The sequence below is a fragment of the Paroedura picta genome, chromosome 3, assembly GCF_049243985.1.
Source record: "Paroedura picta isolate Pp20150507F chromosome 3, Ppicta_v3.0, whole genome shotgun sequence".
Classification (NCBI taxonomy): domain Eukaryota; kingdom Metazoa; phylum Chordata; class Lepidosauria; order Squamata; family Gekkonidae; genus Paroedura; species Paroedura picta.
In genome coordinates this window covers 31,636,545-31,664,124 of record NC_135371.1, presented here as the reverse complement: position 1 = coordinate 31,664,124, position 27,580 = coordinate 31,636,545, and the positions used below count along the sequence as shown (strand labels likewise).

General features: G+C 43.9%; 1 protein-coding gene across 7 annotated transcripts in view; it reads right to left on the bottom strand.

Moving 5' to 3' along the window:
* The window catches only part of LOC143831783 (contactin-4), a 669,529-nt gene that overhangs the window by 19,263 nt on the left and 622,686 nt on the right, over positions 1 to 27,580 (bottom strand). For 6 of the 7 annotated variants that reach the window (XM_077325223.1, XM_077325222.1, XM_077325225.1 and 3 more), the window contains 2 exons: positions 17,321 to 17,496; positions 12,915 to 13,035 (listed from right to left, as the gene is read on the bottom strand). In XM_077325223.1, the coding sequence (XP_077181338.1) occupies positions 12,915 to 13,035; positions 17,321 to 17,496 (297 nt within the window). The remainder of the gene's footprint in view (positions 1 to 12,914; positions 13,036 to 17,320; positions 17,497 to 27,580) is intronic. The other variant, XM_077325228.1, reaches the window with a different exon arrangement.

Sequence of the window (27,580 nt, the reverse complement as noted above, 5' to 3'; positions counted from 1 at the left end):
AGTGTGTATCCAACCTTTACTTGAAGACTGCCAGTGAGGGGGAGCTCACCACCTCCTTAGGCAGCCTATTCCACTACTGAACTACTCTGACTGTGAACATTTTTTTCCTGATATCTAGCCTATATCGTTGTACTTGAAGTTTAAACCCATTACTGCGTGTCTGTTGGCTCTGCAGCCAACAGAAACAGCATCCTGCCCTCCTCCAAGTGACAACCTTTCAAATACTTAAAGAGGGCTATCATGTCCCCTCTCAACCTCCTTTTCTCCAGGCTGAACATTCCCAAGTCCCTCAACCTATCTTCATAGGGCTTGGTCCCTTGGCCCCAGATCATCTTCGTTGTTCTCCTCTGTACCCTTTCAATTTTATCTACGTCCTTCTTGAAGTGAGGCCTCCAGAACTGCACACAGTACTCCAAGTGTGGTCTGACCAGTGCCGTATACAATGGGACTATGACATCTTGTGATTTTGATGTGACTGAGTTCATCTCAAAGTATAACGACACGTAAAAATAAACGTAAAAATAAATCAACAGGTTACTTGGACAATATATTTTGGATTCTTTGCAGTTCCTTAATCAAGAATGTGTTTCCATTTAGCCTGTTAAACATTATCAAACATTCTATAAACAAAGTTACTTTTCCCATTTTTAGTTCATGAAAAAAAATTCTCATGTATTTCCAAACATGCTTTTGACTACTAGCATTTTAAAGACAGTATTTTACTTCATAGCAAACAACCTTAAATGCATATTTTTGTACCACTGGAAAGACATTTATGTTAAAGGAATAGGTATTTTTTTCGCTGCTGCTTTATAATCATTCTAAAAAAGCAAGAAGAAACAGAGTGAGAGTGGTTCTTGGATCATGCAAGATGATGACCCAGTTAGCTGTTTTTGAATCAAAAGAATGCATACTCTATTATAAAAATGACTTTAAGTGATTTTCCCCACCTATTGATATTTTTCTGGTTGGCTGCTAGATTTTAGATGTAACTTGCATTTATGTTTGTTGCTTTCACTTAGAAAGATATATATATCTTGGATATTATGGTGAGATAACAATATCCACTTGAAACAGTGAAGACGAGAAGGGTTCTCAATCCCCTTGTGCTGAAAACACATCACCAGTGGGTACATTTTTTTGAAGACAGAAGTATTTATTTAGGTTAATGACTACTATCTGGAGATGAACATGTTTAATATAAATTGAGAGGTTTTATTCAACTTCACCTGATTCCTTCCCTTAGTGCAATTCCCTTCCACATAGTTTCTACCCTTAGAGTTTCTGTGATTCACGACAAGCAAAAGGGAGACCCTCCTCCCTTTTTCAGGAATGAAAACCCTGGTTGGATCAGACTGCACACGTTTATCTTTTCCCTATTTAAAAAACTATCTGGATTTTTTTTTTTTTTTTACAAACAACAAGAAAATTTTGATCCTTCCAAGCTGGAAGAGATCAGAAATTCAAATAATGTAGTCAATCAACCAACAAGATTAGTTGTTTTAAGCCACACATTTTAACAAGGCATCCATCCTAAGTGTATATTGGTAACACAGCTTGAAATACAATGTATTGAATGAAAAAGCCAATTATTGGCAGGGCTGTCACCAGTGTGGCATTTAGGTCATAAAGTCTTTGTAAGGAGAAACTACATTCACCTGTACAAAATTCTTTATCGTATTTCTAGCTGTCACTGCAATGATAGCAATCTTATATATAATATACTTGGTTGTTCAAGGAGAAAAGCATGCTTTGGCAAAATCATCCTGAAATACTGTGTCAGGAAACAAGTAAGAAAGTTAAATAAAAGGTTGAAGCAACCATTGCTGGACAAATATAACCTTTTCCAGTTTAATTTCAGTGGCGATTCAATGAGATTACTCTGAAATAAAGGTGCAGGAGGCTATTAGAGGAGTCAGAAGTGCCTCATCTGTCCCTATGGTAGTTCTGTCTTCTTGACCATTACGTACTTACACATTTTTAGGCATATAAAATGTTACACCATATTGCCTTTGAAACATTCGCCATAAGAAGTCTGACCAGCTGTGAAAGTGAATACTTTAAATGTTCTTGCTGGAGGGAAATAGCTCACACAGTGAGATGTTCTACATTCCATAATACAGTGAGAAGTAAGGTTATATTGAAGAGTCGACATTTAAATTCATGCTTCAAAAATTACTTAATTCAGTCTGAGGTTGCTAAGCAGACCATGCCTTGTTTTATGGAATAATTTAAACCCAAATGCTTGAAGGTTAAAGGCGTCCTATAGCGGAATGGATAGATGTCCATACTGCATGCAGAAGTCCAAGCAATAATGCAGTCCCAAATATGCTTAACTATAAGGAAACATCTGATTTCTAGAGATGATAGGTGAACTCCCTTGGGCTCAAGTACAATCTGCCTAATCAAAGCATGCCAAAAGTCCTTAATCTGGGCGGCCCAGTTTAATTGTGTCTCATCACCTCCTCATACAAAACTCTTTCTTTATGAAGAGTTCCATCTCTTTCCCTTCCAAATGTGGTTGTCAACTCCTAGCTGATGGCTGGATTGCAATTTAATTCAGGGCAACAGAGATCAGTTAACCTGGAGGAAATGGCTGCTGTGGAAGGTAGACTCATGGCATTCTACCCCATTGAACCGTCTCCAAACCCTGACATCCCAAGCTTCCACCCCCTCAAATCTCAAGGTATTTCCCAACCCAGAGCTAGCAACCTGGCTTCCAAAGATTCCTGAAGGCAGCAGTGGGGCAGAAACAGAATTTCTACTAGGTTCTACATGCTGGCTTGCAGAATCCAGAGTACAGCAGTTTTAGAAGAGCAAGTATCCGCTGTAGGGAGTGTATGTTTAAAAAGGATTTTGCACAACTACCTATACTTTTGGGTTTTCTGGTTTTGTTTTTTTTAATGAACAAAACATGATACAATTTATTTGCCTTTTAAATTTTTGAAACTTTGCTTCATTATAATTAAGACAGTTGCTTGCTTGCTTCATTACCTTTTGAGATTGCTTCCAACAGGAAATACAATTTTCAGCTGTAGCTTTTCTGGTTTTGGATAGAAAACAAAGTTGCACTTACCTGTAACTGATGTTCATTGATACCTTCTGTGCAGACACACATTGGGACTTGTGCAGGCCTGCCCTGGATAGTTATTTTTTCTAGTTTGATGATATCTTAAAATGGGAGAACCTCTCCTCTTTGGAGCTGACCCAACAGCATTTTGCACCTAAACCATCACATGCTTTGAGGATGTCTTCATCCCCCTTCACCTGCAGTTCCTTCAAAGCTGCTGCAAAACACTCAACAGAGCAGGAAGCACCCAGGAGAGCTCACGGCGAGGCAGGAGGGAGGGGACGTGTGTCTGCACTGTAGACATCAGTGAACATCAGTTACAGGTAAGTGCAATGTTATTTTCATCTTCTGTCTTTAGTGCAGCCTCCAATTGGGATTTTAGTGAGCTGCTCACCAAGCAGGAAGAGGGTGAGGTTCTCACTGGAACAATGATTGGAGGACTGCCTTGCCAAGCTCTGTATCCTCCTTGATTGCAAGTCTAGTATATAGTGTTTGACAAATATGCCCTCAGCTACTCATGTCACAGCCTTACAGATATCCACAATAGGTACTCTGCAATGGAAAAACGTTGAGGACTCTTGTGGTTTTGTGGAGTGAGCCTTAACCTCCAATAGACAGGGCTTCCTAGAGGCTTCATAACAGGACTTGCTGGCTGTTATAACCCACCTAGCTATGGACTGTGAGGAAGCTGCCCTGCCTTTCGTAGAACCTGCATAACAGACCAATAGGCTCTTGCTTACTCAAAAGGTCTTTTCCTGTCAATATAACAGGGACCTTCTAACTTCTGAGGAATGTAAGGCTTTTTTCACCTTAGATGTAAGGGACAGGGAAGGAGCCAGGGTGGAACTTGGAAATTACCTTGGGCAGAAACTCTAAACTATGATGATGTAACATGACCTTCTCATTGAACATCTTCAGGAAAGTTTAGTCCACTCTATAGGCTGCCAACTTACTCATCCTAGCAGACATGATTGCTACCAGAAACACCACCTTCCTGGACAGCAAAGCCAGTGAACATGTGGCCAAAAGCCTGAAAGGGGAACCTGTGACTTACCAGGACCAAAGAGTGAGACCAGTGCAGAAATATACTCAGAACTGGGGGAGGGGACATGAGCTAGGCATTTGAGGAAGTGTTGGGACAGCTTGTGCTCAAAGAAAGAAGAACCTTCAACCAGACTGTGGTATGCAGAAATGGCTGGCAGGTGTATCTTAATAAAGGACATTGCTAACTCCCTCTGTACTAACAATAACAAATATTCAAAAACTAGTAGTGCTTTTGAACAGGTAAAAAGTGAGATGTTCATGTCGCTGGCCCATTCCTCAAATAACAGCTAGTTCCTCACTGCTTCACATACAGCCAGCTGGGACTGGTCCGTGGATGTCGATACTGGGCTGCAGCTCCTCCTTGTCCTCCCCGGCTGCTGCCTCAGGGGCTGCCCTGCCACTCTGCCGCCGGCTCACCTTTGCTGCTCTCCAGCAGCCACCATGGTTGGGGCTCCCCCTTGGTTTGGCACTGCGCAGCAGCAGCTGGCAGCGCCCCCCAGCGGGCAGCTGGAAGTCAGGGGCACCAGCGGGTAAGCAAGTGGAGCAGGGGCTCAGGCAGCGGCAACATCACTTGGCAAAAGACTACCCCCCGGGTCTCAGTAAAATTGTCAAGCGTTGACCGGTCCCCGGTGATAAAAAGGTTGGGACCACTGTTGTAGAGGACTTCTTAACCTGAATAAAAATGTTACAAACCTGTTAGAAATGTGGAATCCTGGGTCGAATTCTCTGCTATGATTTTTTCCCAGCACCCTGTTCAAGAGGAGGAATGGAGGGGTAAGCAATGGAGGGAAATAGAGATTATCTCCAGGGAATCTGGAATGCATTTTCTAAAGATGAGGGATCACTGTCTGCCAGGGAGCAGGGAGCAGAAACCTTAGCCTTTCCTGGACTCTTATTTACAGTGAACAGATCCACCTGAGGGAGCCTCCATCTGTGGAGCACCCAAACCAAATACTTGGTCTGGATGGACCACTTGTAGTTGGAGAGGTAGACTCAGCTTAGCTGGATTGAAGAAGAGAGAGTCTACTATATGAATAGCCCTGATAGAGTTATGATTTCTGACAGCCACTTCCCTGACAGCAATTGGTTTCACATACAAAAGTCTTTGATCTCATCCTTCCCTACTTGTTTAAATAGAACTTGGAGCTAGTGCTGACTGTGTGAATTAAGACCTTATTGCTCTGAAGGATATCTGCAAGGGAGATAAGGGTGAAATTAACTGCTCAGAGCTCAAAAATGTTAATGGAAAGCTCCCTGCTCAGTGAAGACCATTTACCCTTCATAGAAACACCCTCACAATTGGCTTTCCATCCCAGCAAAGTAGTAAGGGTGCTATCTAGTACACAAAACTGAGCCCTTTAAATAGGTTATCTTCCTCCCTCTACGAAGCTAGAAACTTGATAATATACCTAGGGATAATGAAACATCACTCTGAGGAATCATAGGGTCAAACCTCCTGATGAACCAGCTTTGTAACTCCTGCATATGAAGCCTACAAGGGAAATGACCACTGTAGTAGACACCATCAGCCCATTAGACATTAAGTTGCCTCACAGGTTGCCACCTCTTTCTTGTAAAGCATAGAATCAATGCCCTGAAGCTCCTTTCCCTATCTTGGGGCAAAAAGGCCTTGGCTTTGTCTGAATAAACAGTGGATCTAATTAGCTGCACTAAACATGAGGGTTTTAACCTGGATTTTTCCTTATTAACAATTAGACCTAACTTTTGACAAAATAACCTAGATCAGTCGTACATCTGCAGTCAAATGCAAAAGAGAGTCCATCCTGAAGATTGTTACTTTCAGAAACTTATGTAATTTTCTCAAATTAAGAATGGATCTCTGGCTCCCACCCTATTTGGCTACAAGGAAGAATCTGGAGTGAAACCCCCAGGAATTAAGGCCAGGGGGAACACTTTTTACTGCCCCTTTCTGTAACAGTTCCTGCAGTTGCATGTGGAACTTGGGGGAATAGGAGATCTACTGCTGCTAAAAGCAGGGGAACAAGTAGGTAGTGAAACAAACTGTAAAAAATGCCCATTGCCAACTATGGACAAAATCCAAGTAGAACAAATACTCTGCCAGAAAATGACAAGCTGATCCCTAAAGAAGGAGACCTTGCCTTGGGGTTGGACATCTAGCCAGAACTTGTTTCTTCTGGCTTTGGTCCCTTGGAGGAGCTTGGGGGCTTCCTGGTTTAGGCTCAGGTGAGCTCCTTCTTTTCTGAAAGTGAGGAGGCTGGGACTAGCAACTAGGATACTGCAAGGCATCTTGATGTTAACTGTCTTTGACCATGATAGAAGGGCACAGCAAACCTTTGTTGATCTAGCTGGTTCAGGGGAGGTGAAAGTCTTCTCCCAGAGTGCTATCTACATGGCAACAGAAAAGGAATGAGGAGGAGACTTCCCTTGGTGCATGTAATAGTTTGGGTACAAAAGTGTCATTGTATCAGCTCTGAGGAGGGAGAGGCTTTTGATGGTATCAAGCCAGGAAAAAAAACCCATCCAGTGTGGGACTGCACTGAAGGGGTGGGTTAACTCTTTGTTGCCACATAGACTGTTACAGAATCTTAGCTGCTAGACTAGAGGATGGATTTGTCAACGGAAGTCTCTTCTCTGTCTAAGAGAAGTATGTAGGTAAGCCCCTTCTCTCTAGCAATTGCCTCTTCCTCTTTAAATTTTCCTGTAGCTGAAGAAGTATAAATTGATCAGCTGGCCATTGGGGAGTGAAGACTGTCTCACGGAAAGGACCCCCTTTTTAAATGTTTAAGCTTAAATCTCAGTTACATAGGGGGAACTGGGTATGGAAAAAAAGGGACTTAAAATACAAAATGTATAGTTTTTAGGGAATTCAAACAAGGATTATCTAGTCTTCACCCTCATAAGGTAGGCAAATATTCTAGAGTTTCCATATTCTAGAGCAGTGGTCCCCAACCCCCAGTACCGGACCGCGGCTCCTCCTTGTCCTCCTCCCCAGCTGCTGCCTCAGGGGCTGCCCTGCCACTCTGCTACCAGCTCACCTTTGGTGCAGTCCGGCAGCCACCATGGCTGGGGCTCCCCCTCAGCATGGCACTGCACAGCTGCTGCTAGCAGCGCCCCCCAGCAGGCAGCGGGAAGTCAGGGGTGCTGGCAGGAAAGAAAGCAGAGCAGGGGCTCAGGCGGCAGTGGCGATGTCCCTCGACAAAAGACTACCCCCCACGGGCCTCAGTAAAATTGTCAAGCGTTGACCGGTCCCCAGTGATAAAAAGGTTGGGGACCACTGTTTTAGAGTATCCATTATGTTACATCTGTTGTTTACTGGAAGTGACATCATCAATCCAGTACCATTTTAGTGTGTGCTCCATTTCCCCCCCCACACACACATACACACATTTCTTCCTGCTGGTGTTTGAGACGCCAGTGGGCAAAGCAGCTGGATGGTGGGAGGTCTCCTGCACTAGCAGTAGGATTGGCATCCCTAGAATGATCTAAACCCTGGTGCAGATTCTGACCTGGGAATTCATTTTCAGACATATGAATTCTGTACCCCTATTGATTTCTGTGTGCATGTTCAGCAGCAACTCTAAAATGGAAAGACCGGAAAGAGGGGGGGAAAGACATCCAATGATTTATAGCGAATGAGACAAGAAATTGCTTCCATTGTTGTACTCTTGCGATGGCTTCCTTTCTGCATGACACTTAGCTTATAGTTCAGACAATGGATGCCTGTCATCAAGCCTTCAGTGCTGTTCCACTGGTCTTTTGGAAATTCATGGATCAGCTTTGCGGCATGAATAGCCAAACTGATGGCTCATAAGCAATCTGGCTCTAAAGCTGTTTCATTTGACTCATGGTTATTAATAATCAAGGCAATGCAAAAACTACACCCTGTCATAAGGAAAATAAAAATAAAATAAAGATGTAAGATGCAAGATGTAAGATGCAGAGGAAGTTCACATGTCAATGTTACATCTGTGTGTGTGTATTGTTCCAGATATGCAAAACCACATCTGCCCCATAATTCTAAGGCCCTTGCTTCTAGGTAGTATCAATGGTATTATATCCATATAAGGGTCTTGTTGTATGTAGCAAAATACACTTGGAAGACCAGAACACTTCTGTAATGAACCCCAAAATACATAAATCAGACATCTCTGCTTGATGGACTTAAGGTAGGCACATATTCTAACACAGCATTTAAATATTTAGTAACTGATTATTCAAATTTCTGTCTTTAGGACCTTTGACGTTAATGGCGTGGGCTGTCTTTTATATTAGCCCTTCTAAAACTGTAATCCTAGTTAAATACTCAGATGATCAATAACATCAGAACCCTTGTAGAAGTTGGGTTTAACAAAACGATGGATCCTAAGTCTTAAAATCCAGGAAAGAAATTGTGTTACTGTTAGGCATCACAAAGACAAAGCTAATTTAAATGCATTCATGTTGTTCTGCAGGCAAGAACCCACGTGATCAGATTCAAAACACATATGCTACCCTGTGTTAATTGGTCTGCAAGATGCCCTTTATTCTTTGGTTTCTGGCAGTCAAATAAGGTGGCATATTGAAGATGGCAAACCTAAAATGTATGCAGTCATAATACCAGTGGGGGACTCTCAGCCACTCTGATGAATGAGTTTTTCAGCTCAAGTCAAGCTCTAAGAGATAGTGTTTGACTGTGCCTTTCCATCACTAGCTGTCAACCACAGATAAGGAAGTTTGCATGCTGTTGTCTCCCCAAGCCAGTAGATGGTGCAATGGGCTAGGAAAATGTCTTTCGGGGGGGGGGGGGAATTCAGAATGCAGCAGTAAAGTCATTAACTGTATTTGCCAGCACTTCCCAATATATTTTCCTCTAACAGACTCCTAGTAGAATTTAAGATCATTCCCTGCAAAATGATGCATTTACTTTCAGTTAGGAACTTCAACTATTACAGATTTTAAATATTTAGCAGTCTAATTTATTGGTGTTTAAACTGTTCATTGGTCCTCGTCCTCATTAAATGGAGTATACATTTAGTGCAGCAACAATATATCTTGCTCCCATGAGGAAACAGCTGATAAACCACCGCTGTCTTTTTAAACGGACAATGATCAGGTTCCTCGTTCTCTTTTCTTCTTCCCTCCTGGCTACAGCAGGATAGCTACTTCCTGGAGTTTGGGCAGGCCACAGTGGGATCGTGGCATTCAGAACCAAGCACATAATGCATTAGAACAGGGGTAGTCAACCTGTGGTCCTCCAGATGTCCATGGACTACAATTCCCATGAGCCCCTGCCAGTTTTTGCTGGCAGTGGCTCATGGGAATTGTAGTCCATGGACATCTGGAGGACCACAGGTTGACTACCCCTGCATTAAAACAAAGGGATCTGGCTAACTGTGGTGATTTCGATATGCCAATGAGCATAAACTGGGAATATTAAAAGCCGGTGTGGTGGAGTGGTCAGACAAGGATATGGGAGATCAGCGTTTGAGTCTCCACTCTACCATGGAAGCTTGTTGGATAGCCTTGGCCTTAACCTACCTCACAGGGCTGTTGTGTGGATAAAAAAGAGAAGTGGACAATGTTGTGAGCCACTTTGGGGCCCCCGTGAGGAGAAAGGATGGATGGATATGAATGGAGAAAACAAATAAAATATGGAGGAACCGTATTCTGGCAAAAATTGTGACCAATGAACAGCCTTACAAAGCCCAATTTCCCAGTGATTTCACTCTGGTGGTGAATGGTGGGGAGGTGCTGTCCAGCCTTCAGTAAGCAGCTGCCTGGCCTCAATGCAACCTGAGTGAAATCACAGAGGGGAGGGGCGCTGTCCTTTAGTCAGCTAAGCAGCTGCCGTGTAGAGAGGCTACCTGAGTGAAGATGTGGGCAAGCACTTGTAATCTCCCCCCTCCCCCGGCTGTCTGTTGCTACTGCTCCTGGCCTGTTGCCAGCTCCCATTGACCCAAGAAGTGGCTTGAGGGAAGACACGGCTAGGGGCCCAAAAGCTCCCCTGCTGTCAGCCACTACTGTCTGCTCTGTGGAAGCAGCTCAACTATTCTGTCCCACAGCTCAAGCTGCTGGCAGAAAGTGTTCTACACAAGCCAAACATTTTAGATCACTTTAATTAGGTATCTCAGTAGCGGAGTTACATGGGGACGCCGAGGGGCCCTTTATATCCTGGGCCAGTGGAGCTGAGAGAGAACTTCCCCCCCCCCTGCAGTCCGCTGGCCTGTGCCCTGGTCTCTATCCATATCAGGCCAAGTCTGACTGGCCAGGCTGGAGGGGGGCATGGGGGAGCCTACATGCTACAGGGGCTTCCCCAGTTGTTTCCCCCCTTAGCCATGCTGCCAATTGGCCCTGGTGGCTGGTGAGCAGCATTAACCTCTTCTCCTTGATGTAGGCCCTCAAACAAGGCCCAAGGTAATTCTGGGGCCCCTGAATAGGGTGGGATACTATTCTGGAAACATATCCTGGGGCTTGAAAGCCATGCTGACTGAAAATGGACCACTGAAATATTATTTATTACATAACAGTTACATAACAGTTCTTCTTTCAAGGCGCTTACATGAGGCTTCAAGGTAGTTTCCCATCTGGACAACACAAGGTATATTAGCGTCGAAGATAGGATTACATTAGACACCATTTTGAGCCCCAGTGCAATCTGACTAAATTATAAGGAGAGGTTGTAGACCACTATAAAAATCGTTATTTATTTTGCTTAGCTGGCCATGGGCCTTCTATTATCCATGCTATGAATATTAGGCATGAGGTGGGCATGAACCAGCTCATGAGCCAAAATCTGGCATGAACTTAGGCTGGTTTGGAGCCCTGAACCAATGTTTGGGAAAGGTATCATCTCTGCACATTTACTGGACCTTTGTCTGGTTTGTTTTGGCTGTTCGGGCCATTTAAACCTAGTATCTGAGAGGCAGGTTGAGCGTATAAGCTTTCTGAGACCTTGAATGCTGATTACTCTTGCCGATAATACTGACAATAACCAAATAGGAATTGAATGAGTTTGGTTCATCCACACATAACAGATACACAACTGTCCTAAAAGAATGGTTTAAATGATTGTATGATACAAAGGCCACTGGTTTGGGGCAATAGTATTTCACATGAGCCATTATTCGTATACAGTAGAGAATTTATCAAATAATGCTTAAACTGGGAACAAACCAGTGAAACCTGATGAACAAACTACAATTCTGTCTCCTGTTAGAGGAAATCCAGAAAGCAGCAAGCACTCTCCAAGTTTCTGGTTCTAGTTCTGGCTGGAAGCCTTTGTCATGAAGGCATTCAATGGGGTATAATGCCATACAGTTACCTTCCTAAAGTGGCCCTTTTATTCTAGTGTCTCTTTCACCTGATCTCTGTCACCTGGAGATCAGTTGTAATCCCAGGAGACCTCCAGCCAATACCTGGAAGCTGGCAGCCCAAGCAAAATTCACTATTGTTATTGCTGAAGCCATCAAGTGCCGCACCAGGCACCTTGCCAAGTGTGTGTTGTAGCTCTTGCTGAAAGCTACAGATTCAAGTGGGTAGCCGTGTTGGTCTGAAGTAGCACAACAAAATCAGAGTCCAATAGCACCTTTAAGACCAACAAAGATGTATTCAAGGCATGAGCTTTCGAGTGCAAGCACTTGAATAAAGCTTTGTTGGTCTTAAAGGTGCTATTGGAGTCTAAGCTGAGGGAACTACCAGTCCCACTACTGAGGGCAGCAGAGGAAGTGGTATAATTCAGAGTCTGCCAGCCATTGGAGAGAGGTCATGAAGCAGCATTCTGAGAAGGCTTTCCCCAGTGAAAATGTTTATTGAATTGTGATTGTTATTTACATTGACTTCTGATTGCTGGGAGTCAAGATTCGACTGAAAGCAGATAAAAACAAATACAAAAGTCAGTCAAGGTTCTGCTGCCTGACTCTTATACAGCCCCTGACTGAGAACAAAAAAGGGAAAACTCTGTATACACATGAAGAGAAGTGAGAAGAGCTTTTTTGTACCCCATTTTTTACTAACCACAGAAGTCTCAAAGCTGCTTACAATGGCCTACCCTTCCTCTTCCCATAACAGGCACCCTGTGAAGTAGGTGGGGCTGAGAGAACCATGACTAGTCCAAAATAACCCAGCTGGCACCATGTGGAGGAATGGGGAATCAAACCTGGTTCTCCAGGTTAGAGGCCGTGGCTCTAAATCAGAAGAAGAAGAAGAGCTGGTTCTCATATGCCGCTTTTCTCTACCCGAAGGAGGCTCAAAGCGGCTTACAGTCGCCTTCCCTTTCCTCTCCCCATAACAGACACCCTGTGAGGTGGGTGAGGCTGAGAGAGCTCTGATATTACTGCTCGATCAGAACAGTTTTATCAGTGCTGTGGCGAGCCCAAAGTCACCCAGCTGGCTGCATGTGGGGGAGTGCAGAATCGAACCCGGCATGCCAGATTAGAAGTCCGCACTCCTAACCACCACACCAAACTGGCTCTCCACACATTTCCCACTCCAGGAGGCACTACAGGGAATCTGTGTACACATGAAGTCCTCAAGTTTACCAGTGAAGCAAGCTGTTTCATCATAAGTTGCAACAGGACACATCAAGTTCCATCTTATTAACACCGGCAGCAATATTTCAGTTATTAGCAGACGGTGTTACAATATATGATTTCTTTTTGCCTCACCATTTGCCAAAGAGAGAGAGAGAGAGAGAGAGAGAGAAAAGTAATCTGTTGGTCCCTTATGGCTTGCTAGTCAGAACGATAGCAAACTCTTTCAAACTGTGCTTTAGGCTATTATCCGCACAAGCAGTTAGCGCAAACGGTGGTTTCTGACTACAACAGCAACAAAATTCAAATACCTCTTACAATCAGGTCTGCAGCCGCCGATAGCTTGTCCACACTTGTTTCTACCATGCAGACGTATTTTCCAGCATGATTCAGCTGGATGCTTCTGATCATCAAATCGCCAGCTGAATCCTGCTGATAAAGTAGGGGAAAGTGGTCACAATGACTTTTTAATGAGCTCTAAACATCATTATCACATGAAGGACACTGAGACTAATGGATTTATTTTACATCGTATGATGAAAACATTTGTAATGCAAGCCGGGGCCCATTTTAAAAAAAAACTGCGCGTCTTTCCTCGAAGATAAGGGCTGGAAATAGAGTTTCCTTTCAGGGACGCAGGAGCTACGGCTTAGTCAAACCGTTTACCAGAAGATGTGATGGCAGGCAGGGCTTTGCTCTGCTGGGCTCCAGACTTCCAATTTGGAGCCTTCATTGGTATGCAGAGGTCTGCTTTCCGCCCACTTCCACTTAACAGGAGAACACCGACCCGAATTATGAGGCATCTGCAGTCTTTGCCACAGCCAGTGTTTTCGACTGCCTGCCGTTTTAGCATTAAAAAGGTCAGGAGGACAACACTCTCTGTGGAAATTTCGCATCACCTGCCGTGGAACAACAGGCAATTTGTTTTTCCCACTGCCAAACGCTCATGTCTGATTAGCAATTGTAGGGAACTAATTATGGTTTTGCATGATCGTGTGGCTCCAAAAAAGGGTCCCTCACAGTCCATCGGGTACAGCGGGTTCTAACAAACCCGTTAGAAATCTAAGGATGAAACTGCAATTCCAGGCTTTTAATTGAAGAATATTAATACAGTGCATGTTTTTGGGTTTTGTGGCACTGTTATAATTGCTAGCAACAGCTGGTGTTGCTGCAGCTGTGGTCCCTGCAGGGAAGAACTTTTAAGCGATGCATTTCATCTTGCACAGATTTCAGTCTTCCGACACCTGTCTGGTGCTTGAGGAAAACAGTTAAAAGTTTTCAAACTGCAATTTTCTCTCCTGCTTTCGGGGAGGAAACACTGGTCGCCCAATGTCTCAGACCTGGGACAGCGAGCACCAGGTGGCCTCCAGTAAATTAGTCCTTTCCAACCTCAGCTCCCCACTTAAAAATGGCTGATGACAGTTTTATAGAGGTCCTGTGAGGGGGAAAGTAAGATGGTATACTATTCCAAGACAGAATGTGATATAAATCCTACTGGTGTTTAAAGTTGAATGGATTTTTCTTTTTCATAACATCAATGAAACTGGGGTAGAATTCTCCACCGCTTTTTGTTCCTACAAATTCTACTCAGGCCCAAAGGAGGCAGGTGGTGACAAAAGGGTGAAAAGTGTACAGGGGTTTGCCGTTGGAAATTATTTTTTAACATCAGAATTTCTCAAATAACAGGAATCTATACATTGACAAAATGGTTAAATATTTGCAACACAAAAATGCAGTGTTATCAAATGGATGTAATGAATGTACAAAGAAACAAAGTAAGCCTACTGCCAAAGGCAGGCATGCAAATATCTTTATACTTCGGGATGCCACCTTGCTGTGTCCCCCAAGTGTAACTTAATATCATACTCATAAGGAACAGAAAGATGGGCGGAAACAAATAAGCCCCAAGCTTTTTTGCTGACTAAACTGCTTTTTGAAATAGAGATGCAAAGAATTTTGCATAATGTTGGCCAGGTCCAAGTAGATTAGGTCTGGGGCCTAAAGAGCTCCTTAGAATCCCCCAAGAATCACCCACTAGTGGAATTCTGTGTTTGTTCTGTCTGAAGGACTTCTCCTTCATGCCATGCCACAAGTTGCTTTTGAAATGTCTTAACTTTTCAAAGGCTGTTCGTCCTGCAGCAGTGTGGGTTGCTATGGAGATGATGACAAATACTGTAGCATTCTAACAAATGCTAAAGAAAGGACACAAATTTGTGCATGATTCTGTATGAAGGCAGCGAGTGAATGACTTGGAGCTTCCAAAAGGAAGAAAATACCAACAAAAACATCATTTTGACAATGTCCTAGCGACAAAGCCACTCTACAAAAATCAGAATTAATCTTCCCAATAAACTAAGCATATATATTTTCACATCTGGTACCTGAGTTCAATAATCTAACAGTAGCTGCCAATTTAATTCAGGGAAATGTGTTACTTCCATACTACTTGAACTGGTAAATTAACTGAACTTGAACTGGTCAATGGCTGGTAAACTAAAATGGCAGTGCAAACAGTACAGAAGTGAAGTAATTTACTTGTGAAACTTGATGAAATATTTTCTGTTTGTTGGTAGTTAGCATTTGACTAAACAGTAGAATAGAGCTGTGAATTCATCACTGACCTGCATCCAGCCATGCAGTCCAGAAGTCTTAAGATCACTTGCACCTTTGGAAGATGAAAAGCCCTATATTTTCTCATGTGTTCTTCTTGAGAGTCTGCTGACTCTCAGGAACAAAATTTGGGGGACTTAGCAGGCTGCAGCAGGAAGGGGAAGTGGGACACCTCCACAAGCAGGGAAGAACATAACAAGAGCCCTGCTGGATCAAACCAGTGGTCAGTCTAGTCCAGCATCAAGTCTCACCGTGGCCAACCTAGTTCCCTGGAAAGCCGACAACAGGGCACAGAAGCTGAGGCCTCCTCCTGATTTTGCCACCTGGCACTGATATTTAGAGGTTAACTGTTTCTGAATATGGAAGAGTTTTTTGTCATCATGGCTAGTAGCCTGTCCAGCATGAATCTACAATAACACTAGCCTTCTTTTGGCTTTCTTGTGTTTATTTGTCTGCATGAATCTACGACAGGCTACCAGTCATTCAGCTGGAGGGACCATGTATGCCTGAGGGATGGGGGGAAACAAGGATCATTCTGGAGGAATGGGCCAAGCTTTGCTGTAAACCAGGTAGCTATCAAGTGGCGTCCCATAGACTGCCTTCAAGGGGCCAGCCCAGAGTGGGGGGTAAGGGACCTGGAGCCCCAGCTTTCTCTTTGGTCTGTAGCTTGGGTTGAAATGAAGATGTTTATGCCATCACTACATCCTCTGGCAATGAATTACATATTTCAGTCACTTGCATAACAATGTATTTCCCTTTGTCAATCTTGAATCTATTACTTCACGGGATGCCCTCAAGTTCTAGTATTCTGGGAAAGGGATAAAATTGTCCCCCTCTCCACTCTCCCCACCCTGTTTTGTAAACCTTTAATAAGTAATCTCTCCCCTTCTTTGTTTTCTCTTTTCTAAAATGAAGAGTCCTGGGTGTAAATTGCACAGAGCTTTTATTCCAACCCCAGATCAATTTAGTCCCTGCCCTCTACACAGAATGCGATTTCCGTTTGGATTTGGGGCGATTTAAATTTTCCTTCTGCAGCAAGAAGGATTGATCCGGAGTGACCCTACCTTTATTGTGCGATATCTTAGAGTGCTTTTAATCCTCAATATCCGGATTGGGAAAGAAAGATCCGTGGTAGAGAACCTCTGATAGGCTACACCTGGTCATGTGACACGCTTGCCTTAAAGGAGAAGCCCCTAATTTCTCTCAACTTCTGTCGGTCCTGGATTTTTCCTCCCTCCTCTGCCTTTTTCGATCCTCTCCCCCACCTCTCCAAGAAAAGAAAGAGGCTCCCTGCCTGGCTCCTCTCCCCCCCCCCCTTCAAGAAAAGAAAGAATGAGGCTTGTCTCTCCCCTCTTCTGAACTACCCTAACCACGTGCAAAAGACTTTCCTGTTTCAATGGGGAGGGTGGGGGGGAGAGGAAGACCCGAGTACAAAGCGATCTGAATTCAACAGGATTGACAATGGAATAAAGAAAGTAAGTGCAGACTCTGCCCTAGACTCTTCAGCTTTTATTGATGGGAAAGCTGTCTAACCCCTTGATCATCTTAATTTCTCTCATTTTAATTTTTTTCCAGCTTGGATCTTGCTGAATAGAAGAATAGCTGTTTTTTTTTTACACTGCTTTTTACTATGCAATGGAGTCTCAAAGTGGCTTTATAATCTCCTCTCCCCACAACAGACACCCTGTGAGGTAGGCAAGCCCGAGAGCTCTGAAAGAACTGTGATCAGCCCAAGCTGGCTGATGTGGAAGAGTGGAGAATCAAACCTGGTTTTCCAGATTAGAGGCTGCTGCTTCTAACCGCTACCCCAGCTGGCTGTGGGATTAATGTGTTAGACCTTGGTTTGAATCCCCACTCTGTCATACCAGCTTGCTTTCGGTCCAATCACTCGTTCTCAGAGTAACTTATCTTACATGGTTGTTGTGGGGATAAAATAGAGAAGGGGAGCATGATGTTGTAAGCTGCTTTGGATTCCCACTGAGAAAAAAATAGCATGTACATTAATAAATATAAAACATCCTACAATTAAAGTTTGACCTGTTCCATCATTGAAATCCCCAGAATGCATTGTGAATAGCTTTGTGATATTACTAATATTAATACTTACCCCTCCAACTCTTTCAAAGTGATCCCCGTCTTTTTCAAAGTCTATCAGGCGTCCATTAAATGACCAGGTAAAGAGAATGTCTAGTGGGTGATCATGAGACACCTGGCAAGGCAGAAGTATACTTTCACCAGCAGTGACATCCATGCTGTTAGGTGCTACTATAAACCGTGTTGGATCTGTAAATAACAAAGGGCAGAAAAGGAAGCAGTGAATTTATCATCTGGTAAAAAAACGACACATTATTGCACTTAAGAAGAAATAAGCAGCTGCCATCAACACATGTACTTAATAGCTGTAGGAGCTACAGAACTCATATATGGTTTTGCTTGGCCTTGAAACCTTTATACTTACAGTCTCAAACAACAGTAACTTAGGCTAGCAATAACTGCAGCAGCACATGGCTTCACTTCACTATTGTGCCCTCTGCACTGGCAACTCTAAGGAGTAGGATTTGCTTCTAACAGATTTTTCCCACTACATGATAAAAGGTGGTCCTGGGCCCTCCAAAAGGCTATGCCAGGGGTTGTGAAACTTGCAAGGAGAAAGGGCTATGTGAGTTTGGGGCTGCCCCTTATCCCCTTTATACTAGCAGAAAACCTACTAAGATCCAGCCCATAATGGATAGTTTTCTTTCATGCAGCATAGCACATGATAAATTAGAATTAAGGAGTTAAGCAAATGGTCTTAACAACCAAATTGTCCAAATACTAGAAAGTATTTTTGACTTACATTTCCTATGGGTATCTCTGTAGTGGGCTTCCTTTTGTTTACAACCATTGTATTCTCAACTAACAGAAGCCCCAACCAGCTACGTTCCAGAATGGCGGTTGTGTTGGTAGTTGACACAACGAATCATGATATCATAGAGATGAAGGACACAATCTATCCAATCTACCATTGTAGAGTACACACTTTAACCTTCTCCCAGTGAAATCTATAGGAAATCTATTTGACGCAGAAGTGCTTTACTCTGACAGGTTTACCATACGATGACAGATAAAATCAGAGTCCAGTAGCACCTTTAAGGCCAACAAAGATTTATTCAAGGCTTTCGAGTGCAAGCACTCTTCCTCAGACTATGAATTGGAGCAGGACTGTATACTTAAGGTGAACTGGGAAAGAGCTGCCTCTTCACTATGACATACTATGACGGGTTTACTATGGCATTACTTTTCAAAAGACGTATGAAATATGCAAGAAAATGACAGGTACATGTACTAGGCTGAGGTAAAACTGATGCTAAGTTAAGTTAACAAATAAGAATAAATATAGTACCAACAAAAAGAACATGCATTCAGCGGTAACTGTTTTGGCCTTGAGTTGGATGTGTATTGATTGAGCAACATTTGCAAAAAGCTTGAAAAAGAAAAATCAAGCAATTTTTAGTGCTTGATGTATCTTTTGAAACCATCCGCATACATGCACACAGCTTGAGGTTATTATACTAGTGGTATAGGTTTTATTGTTATGCATCACTTACCAAGAACTGTGAGGAAAAAAACTCGCTGTTCTGTAAATATAAATAGCTGAGTATAACTTGGGATGCAAACTAGTTCTGGTTGCCTGAGAAATAACAATTCAGCTAGTTTCAGAGAGCAGCCATGATGCACTGGATGGATGGATGGATGGATGGATAGGCTGCCTAAGGAGGTGGTGAGTTCTCCCTCACTGGCAGTCTTCGAGCAAAGGTTGGATACACACTTTTCTTGGATGCTTTAGGATGCTTAGGGCTGATCCTGCGTTGAGCAGGGGGTTGGACTAGATGGCCTGTATGGCCCCTTCCAACTCTATGATTCTGTGATTCTGTGAAAAGCTAACAATTAAGATACAGGCCTTTTCTTTTAGTTGAAGTGCAGCCCCATCTAAGACAAGCTGACTCCTCCCTCCATGTTTGAATAGTGACCAGTGGTAGCAGCTAAGTCTTATCTGGATTTAGTACTCAACCAGTACTTATTAATATATACAATTTCTATCAGGCCATTCAGATATCACTCAAAGATTATCCCAAAAATGAAAACAGTCTTCATAAAACACAATGCACCACTATATTTAAATTTATAGCATGTTATTATTATTTAAATACCTTGCAAACTCATCCAATAAAAATACAACAAATCAACAAACTATATAATACTATGTGATAAAACAAGACAGAGTTGTCATCAGTGGCACCAAATTCCTACAACAGGAAACAAAAATCCTTCTAAACAAGGAATTTCCCCTCAGCAAGGTAAAGGAAATCAGCCGAATAGCTTCTCTTGGAAGATAGGTCCATAGTTCTGCTGCTCAAAAGATTCTGCTTTTTGAAGCCTCTCAACAGTTTTCAGGTTGTGAGAAGCTCCTGACCAATGACTCCTTGGCTAATGCTCAAAGAGGAAGTACTTCTTGTGGAAGACTCTGGATCTAGACCACTTAGGGCTTTCAAGGAACCATCCTTCCTCCTAAAAAACCCCAAATAAGAGAAGTACTTTGGATCAAGCCTGGTACCAATGCAGCTTTTTAAGGAATTAGTATTGTGGATCCAATAACATTGTGGATCCCTTGGGGCCATTTCGCACGGCTTCAAAATAGCACAATGGTTGCTAATTGGAAACGCTACTAATTTGCCATAACCCACGACGTCGTAGACAATCTGCAACAATCCTGAAACCGACCCGCAAAAAGCGCTTCGTTGTAGCGCTTTCAGGGGAATCCAGAAAAGTGGATTCACCCTCCGGATAGCGATACACTCCTGCAACCAATCTGCAACAGTAGCGCTAAAGACCTGTGCGTTACCATTGTTGCTGGTTCTTCAAAGTCCCTCCTCCTGAGCCTGTCCTCCAAACTTCCGGCGAAGCGATCGCCATTTTTTTTTCTCCGAGCGAGCAGGGATAAACGCACCAGCGAGCCTCTTTCTGTTTAGAGGCTTCCCTGGCTTCAGTCCTTCACCTTTAGTCACTAAGCACAAACCACATAAAAGCCCGTTTGCTGAAATAAAGTCCCTTTATTTTTTACACATAAATTCAGCCGAAAATCGGGCCCGTGAGAGGGGGGGGATTTTTTTTTTATCACTCGAGGCAGCGTGCCAACGATCATACAATCAAACGACAGCTCACATTAGGCAGCTGGATGGGTCTCTCCGTTGCAACGAATCTACCTAGATTCGTTGCTATGGGTCTGTTTTTTTTTTTTTTAAACCTTTCTTAAAGGGAAAGGGGCTGTTTGGGAGCATGCTAACGGCTGCCCATTGGCTGCTTGACGGCCAGGGGCGGGACGAGCTTGGCAATAGCGCTTCCTTTCTAGCGATTTCTGCCAAGACCGGAAGCCTGTGGGAAACGCTAAAAAACGCAACTGATTCCACTACAAAGGCAGGTATGCATAACGACGAATTCCACTATTTTAAATGGCGATTTTTCATTCCGCAAACAATTTGCAAATTGCAAATTGCGAAAAGGCCCTAAGTGTCAATTAACTGTTTGATCCTCTACTATGGAACAGTCTAAAGGCAAAGAAGTTCTATGAAAAGATGCTGAATAGAATCATTTAATGATTTAATGTTTCATTATTTGTTTCAGTTGGTAGCCTAGCTCATGATGTTTTAGTGTATTTGTTAGCAACACTGAGATGTATTCTTTGAATCATCAACTATTTCTGGACATTAGCAGCTAGCTGGCAGGTCATATGCAGTTATGGATATCAATTCACCTAGTTTCTCACCTTTAAAGAGGTTTGTGCCATATTAGATATTACATGCCTTAGAGCGGCATTCCAGGATGGATTCTTAAAGTGATACATGGTTAGGAGACGAGGCAATGAGAAGAAATTTCAGAGAATATTTTTGTCTACTTGGAAACCATATATTTGAAACAGGGCCCAAGCATTACAATGACTTCATTTGGTGCTCAGTAGAATAATCATTTGCAGTAAACCACCACCACTAAACATTTACCAATGGTACAAGTGTTTATTTATTGCTAGGTTTGCCATCTGTGCCTTGAGAAATTCCTGGAGATTTGGAGGTAGTGCCTGGAAAGGCAGTGTTTTGGGAGGGGAGAAACCTCAGTGAGGGTGTGATGCCACAGAGCTCGTCCTCTAAAGCCACCATTTCGTCTACGACAGGAGTAGCAAAACTGTGTCTCTCCAGATGTCCAAGGACTACAGCTATCATGAGGTCCTGCCAGCCTGATGGTAACTGTGGTCCAAGGACCTCTGATGAGATACAGTTTGGCCACCGTTGCTCTAGGGAAACTGGTTTCTGTAATCTGGAGAAAGGAAAGTGGTATTTAAAACTTAATAGCTTGGAATGCCCATTCCTTCTAAATCCTTCAAGTCCCAGTGTTGATTCATAGGCCCATTATGCACGGCCGCCGAAACGGCGATTTCGGGTCACATGGAAAACGCGGAGGGGGAAGACGCGACGCATACCGGTTATGTACGGGGTGGGGCGCGACGGCGGCAAAACCCAGAGTAACCGATTATGCACGCGGCGATCCGGGCGCCGCTTCTGGTTGCGCCCCGGTCACCAGGAAGCTGCGCTTTCTTCCGCGTTTCACTGACGCGGCTTTTTCGGCGGCATGCACCGAAGCTGCGGACGGTTGCAGCCGGCTCCGTGCGTTATCGGTGATTTTAGTCGCCGCCATTCCACCCCGAATGTGCGCTAAAACCCCCATGCATAATGGGTCATAGTGAAAAAGAGAGACAGGAGTAGAGATGGAACAGGTGATTTTGAGCTGTGTAGATTAAAAAAGAGACTCTGAGCAATGTGGTGATAGTGATCAGCAGCACAGGAGATTTATAAACATATTCATTTTATCCCCCCCCCCCCATTTTATATCCCATATTTCTCTCCATTGCGGAACCAAATGGCTTACATCATTCTCCTCTCCCCTACTTTTTCCTCACATAAATGTCAAGTAGAGAGTGCAGAGAGTGCATGCCTGGCCCAAGGTTGACCTGTGAGACTTCAAACCTGGGTCTCTTACACCCTAGTCTGACACTCTACCCCCACCCAATCAGTGGCAGCAAAGGCAGCTCTTGTGGTTGCCCTCCAGGTCCCACAAAGTAAAAGGGAGTGTGAAGTCCAATATTAATAAAAAGTGCGACAGGAGTAATGTGTGCAGGTTTGATGTATAATATGTGAATATGAAAAGGTACACAGATTTGTTCTCATGCCTTTACCAGCCTTACATAAATAAATAAGTAAGCAAGCAGGTAAGTAAGTGGGTGGGTGAGTGATCATACTTGCAGGTAATATCAGACAAAATGCACTATTGTACAGGAATTGCAGTATATCAACAAGTATGAGAATACATGGACTCTCATATCAGGAAATTATCATGGGAAACACCTGCTTTCATCCAAGTCTGAGACAGAAACATTGATCCCGATCCGGGTTTTGTGGCAAGCAGCAATATAAAATTATGTCACTGCCTTTTCTTTCTTTTTTCCTTCTTTTTGGGCTGTCTCCCATTTTCTTGCAGGATCCCAGCGTTTCACCTCCATTTCTTTCTGATTTAAATATTACATGCAATTTAAATAAAAGCAAGAATTTTCTGGAACCATGTCTATTGAAAACTGGCGGCAGATATCTGTGTAAGTGCCCACAGAGAGGGTGGAATGCAGGAGGTAGCCTGTAATCTCTTGCCTCTATCAGGGACTTGTAATAAGTAAGGAGAGGTAAGGGAAAGTCTTCTGATGAATATTAAGTGACTTCCAGCCACCACTCAATAATTTGCTATGTCACTTTGGGCAAGTAAATTAATTGCATTGGTCCTCAGTTTCTTCTTTGGCACAAGGACTCAGCATTTATCCACTTGACAAGATTTAATGAGAACCCGTTAACGAATATGAATAGAATGAAAAGTTTTTTTCTAATGAACTTCAAAAAGTGAGAGGAGAGAGCTGTGGCAGCCAGCAGGGAGCAGATTCAGAATTCATCACTCAGAGCAATGATTTGTCCCACTACACGTGAGTTCAGTCACAGCTGTTGCCAAGTCAGTTGTCATCCCCTGTTCTTCCCTAAACTTGCCAAGAATTCAAATTCTCTCAGTCACTACCAGTGCAAATGCAAAACTGACAACTTCTACAAAAAAGGAGAACGTTTTAATGTTCAATTGCCATTCATCTGAATTCTCAACTCTCTTCTGTCAAGTCTTCATGCAACCAGCAAAGACTTCCTCCAACAGAGAGACTTTCTTCAATGAAGGGAGACATAGTTGAAATGAAATCTTAGGATACAGCTAGTAAAAGGGGGCCAAGCCGCAGCTTTTGTTGGTAACTCTCTCATAGCTCAACACATATCCCAAACGTTTGGCTTTATTTCTGGATTTTCACTTTACTGCATTCTTAAATTACAAGTTTTGTAGTCTGGATTAGCGATCCCCAACCTGTGGGCCGTGAACCACATGTGGTCCTTCGACTAATTGGAGGTGGGCCCTGAAGGACGCCTTCTCCCCCCCCCCGGCCCTTTACAACACACTTTGGGTGTCATTGTCTCCCATCACTCCCAGATGGGACTATCTCGTTGCAGAGAAACAAGCTCAGGGTTCCCATTGATTTGTCATTGTCATGAGTTAAAATTTCCATGAAAATAAAATGTTCCTTATGTTCATTGTTGTGGTGTGTCTGTATCTTATTTTGAAGGGATGTTTAAACATTACCATAGCGATCAGAGAGCGTCAGGGCAGTGGTTGAGAGTAAAGGAGTAAACTACCCCCCCCCCACCAGGCCTCAGTAAAATTGTCAAGCGTTGAGTGGTCCCCGGTGATAAAAAGGTTGGGGACCACTGAGCTCAGTGAACCTGCAGTATCTGGAGGACAAGGACTCCTGCACCTTGAATTGCTTGTGTTCCTGTCTTTGGTCATTGCTGGGTTTACAACAACAGGTGCCGGCTGATGTTATCTTCAGGTGCCCTCTTCAGCATCCATCAAGCTGTTGGGAGACAGCTGTGCAGTAGTGCTCTCAGGCAGCTGGCCTGCTTCGCTGTCTGCTGGCAAGGAGTTCTCTGTGGCTCAGGGGGAAGCAGAAGGGTCTTGCCAGGTGTGGGGGGCTGTCACCATGATGTTCTCAGTGTGGTGGGGTGGTTGCCGTGGATTCTCTGGGCAGGGCTGGGGCAGAGAAAGAAGCTTGAGTATCTGGCATGTTTGATTAAGTGGCATCTCAGTTTCCATGATTGCTGGATAGCAAACTTTTTACTAGAGTTTCTTCTGATGTATTTAAAATATACAATTGGCTACAGGCTGGCAGAAATTGTAAGTCAGGTGATAGATGTGTATACTGTTCCCTGTACACAAAACAGTATTTTCATGCCCTGAAGAAGTATTCAATTTTGCTCCAACAGAAACAACAACAAAAGTGTACTTATTGTGATTAATATTTCTTGGAAGTGCTGAGAAAGCAGGTTCTGACCACTTTGAGAATTTGCAGAAGTTTTTGTTACCTTATGATAATGACCCTCACTTTTCTCACAGCTGAAATGTTTGTCTAAACATATATGCATCTAAAATAGGTGCATTTGTACATTCATTTGATCAGCCGTACTTTCAATAAATTGCCACAAAGTTTTCTTTTGGCTTAATAAACATTTTTACCCTAATAATTTCTGCTTACATTGCCAAAGTTTCAACTTTTCCACTGTGTTAATATGTCTACATATTTACATACTGTAGTATTTTCTGTTCCTTTATAGTTGTGTATATATTACTATTATTTCTTTTACTATAGTGAATATTAACATAGGTTTCTGATATCTAGGGAGGGGGGAACAAAACAAAGCCACCCAGTGATACGCTGAGGGTTTCTACATACTTTGTGAATCAATTCAAATTTTTAAAAAATAAATTATCTGAAAAACAGAGGATGTTTTTTAAAAACAAGGAATGGTGCAACCAGGTGAAAATAATTTAAAGAAGAAAACAACAGATGAATATGTGAAAATTGGTCACTAAGAAAGTACCCATGTGATCAGGAGGCATGGCAGATATTTGTCCTTGCATGATATTGGCTTTGCTACCACTAATAAAGAGCAGCCTTGACTTACTGCGGCTGCTGATGAAGAAGCGGCGTGTGGGGGGGGAGGAGGATGACACTCTGAATTAGAGCTTGGGGAGCCCAGCATGGATGTGCCGCATCAGAGGGAGGAAGGGAGGAATGAGGATGCAGGGCCTTTATATAGATACTAGGGGCAAAGCCCGTTGTCTCCAAGAATACAACGGGCGCTAGAGCATGGCAGTGGGAAGAGGAAGGGGAGGAGTTGTCCAGTCTGTAAGGGCATGGGGTTGTCATGTGTGTTGTGTGGGAGGTTGTGGTGGCATGGTGGCAAATGAAGGCATGGGTGTGGAAATATTGGTGTCAAGAACCTGTGGTGTGGAATGTTTGTTGATTGTGGGAGAGGACTGGCCTTTGGGAATTGTGGCATAGTGGTTACAGATGAGCTTTCCAGAGGCATGTCCTCAGATATGTGAAGGGAAAATCAGACTGGAGACTCTTCTTAGGGGAAGATTACATGGCAACCAATTCCCCCCAGTTCTGCGTCATTTCCCTTCTTGTGTGAATTAGGCCACATTCACCAAAATGCCCCTCTGCCCTAATACACATGGGGTAGTCACAGTACACAGGTGTCCACCCTGTTCCCTCTATCTCCCATGTTTTCACTGTTGGTAAAATGTTATGTGCCCACATGCTTCTTTCATGGTTGCTCCTTAGAAGAACGGATTTTTGTACCCTATTGCTTACTACCCAAAGGAGTCTCAAAGCAGTTTACAAACACCTTTTCCATTCGTCTCTCCACAATAGTCAAACTGTGAGGTATGTAGGGTTGTGAGAGATCTGAGAGAACTGGGAATGGGCCGCAGTGACCCAGCAGGCCTCAGGTGTCTCAAAGCATTTTCCAATCGTCTTCCCCTTCTCTCCCCATAGCAGACTCCCCATGAGGGAGGTGGGGTAGCGAGCCTCACAGGGAAGCTGGCAGCCCTAAGAGGAAGACTCTCTGTGCACAGCAGCCTTGACCTTAGTAAGGTTTTTAATACTGTTTTTTTTATTTGCCAGGCCAAGGTTATTTGCCAGTTACTATTTCAGTGACAAAATAGACATTTACTTGTTCTCTATTTAGTTTCAGGCTGTAAATATTTATTTAGATCTTCCTGCACTTTCCAGACTCACAGGACTGATGCTGGTCTGCCTGTCTGCGCCCCAGAATACAAACAGTTGCTGATAAGGGCTGGCCATAACCCATAGGCCAGGAGGGACACTCCTGCACCACTCCCTACCAACTGCAGGCAAAAATGGCTCATTTGAAGGCTGGACTCTGAGGCATTGTACGATTTTGAAGTCCCACCTCCAAACCTCCAGGAATATTTCCAACCCAGGGGTAGCCAACCTACAGGTGTGGCCTGGAGAGCTCCTGGAATTACAGCTCACCTGCAGAGTATAAAGATCAGCTCCCCAGGCATAAAGGGCTACTTTGGACAGGGTTGTGGTATAGAAGAAACATTTAAGGCTTCCCACACAGGTTGTTGTTGAATTGAAAGACTTGAGGCCTACTGCACAGGGTTGTTGTGCAGATGAAACAGGAGACAAAAGAGCCAGCTTCCTCTGCAGAATAACGCTGTGCAGTGGCCTCAAATCTGCAGAGAGTTGCAAAGAAGAAATACACATGGCTTGGCTGTGTCTAACCCCCGGCCAGAGCAGTATTTTAAGTGAGGAGGGGCTTTTCTGTGGCCTCCCTGTCAGGCAACTGTTTGGCAGAAGGGGAAAGTCCCCCTCCCCCTCAAAAGGAAGGCCCTCAGTCTCCCCTGCGTTGCTCTTGGAAAGGCCTCCTTCCCTCAGTCAGGGCCTGTCAGAGTCTCCTTCGCAGCAGACCTGGAGGGGGGTGGGGGGCACTCTGCAGCCTCCTGCCAGCTCTGTCAGGGTTCTGAGGCAATTTGCAGTTGGACATGGCAGTTAGGACAGCCTTGGGGCAAAAAGGGCTGGCACAGCCTCTGTTCTCACCCCCCTTGGCAGCCCTGCTGACCTCCTCTCCCTGCGGTGGTCAGGAGCAGACTGGCAGCCAGACTGGGCTGGGTGAATGGAATTTTGGTCTGTCCTGGTGAGGGGCCAATAGGAAGGCACTTTGCGCGCCTCCCCATTGGCTGCTTGGCCCTGGATGGACACTCGGAGGGCCCAATCAGGAGCCGCTTCGCGGCTCCTGATTGGGCCCTCTGAGTTTTTATCCTGGACAGGGCCCGCCCTAACTCCTCCCCAGGTGGCCTTACTCTTTTATTTAATAGGACCCTGTCCTATTTA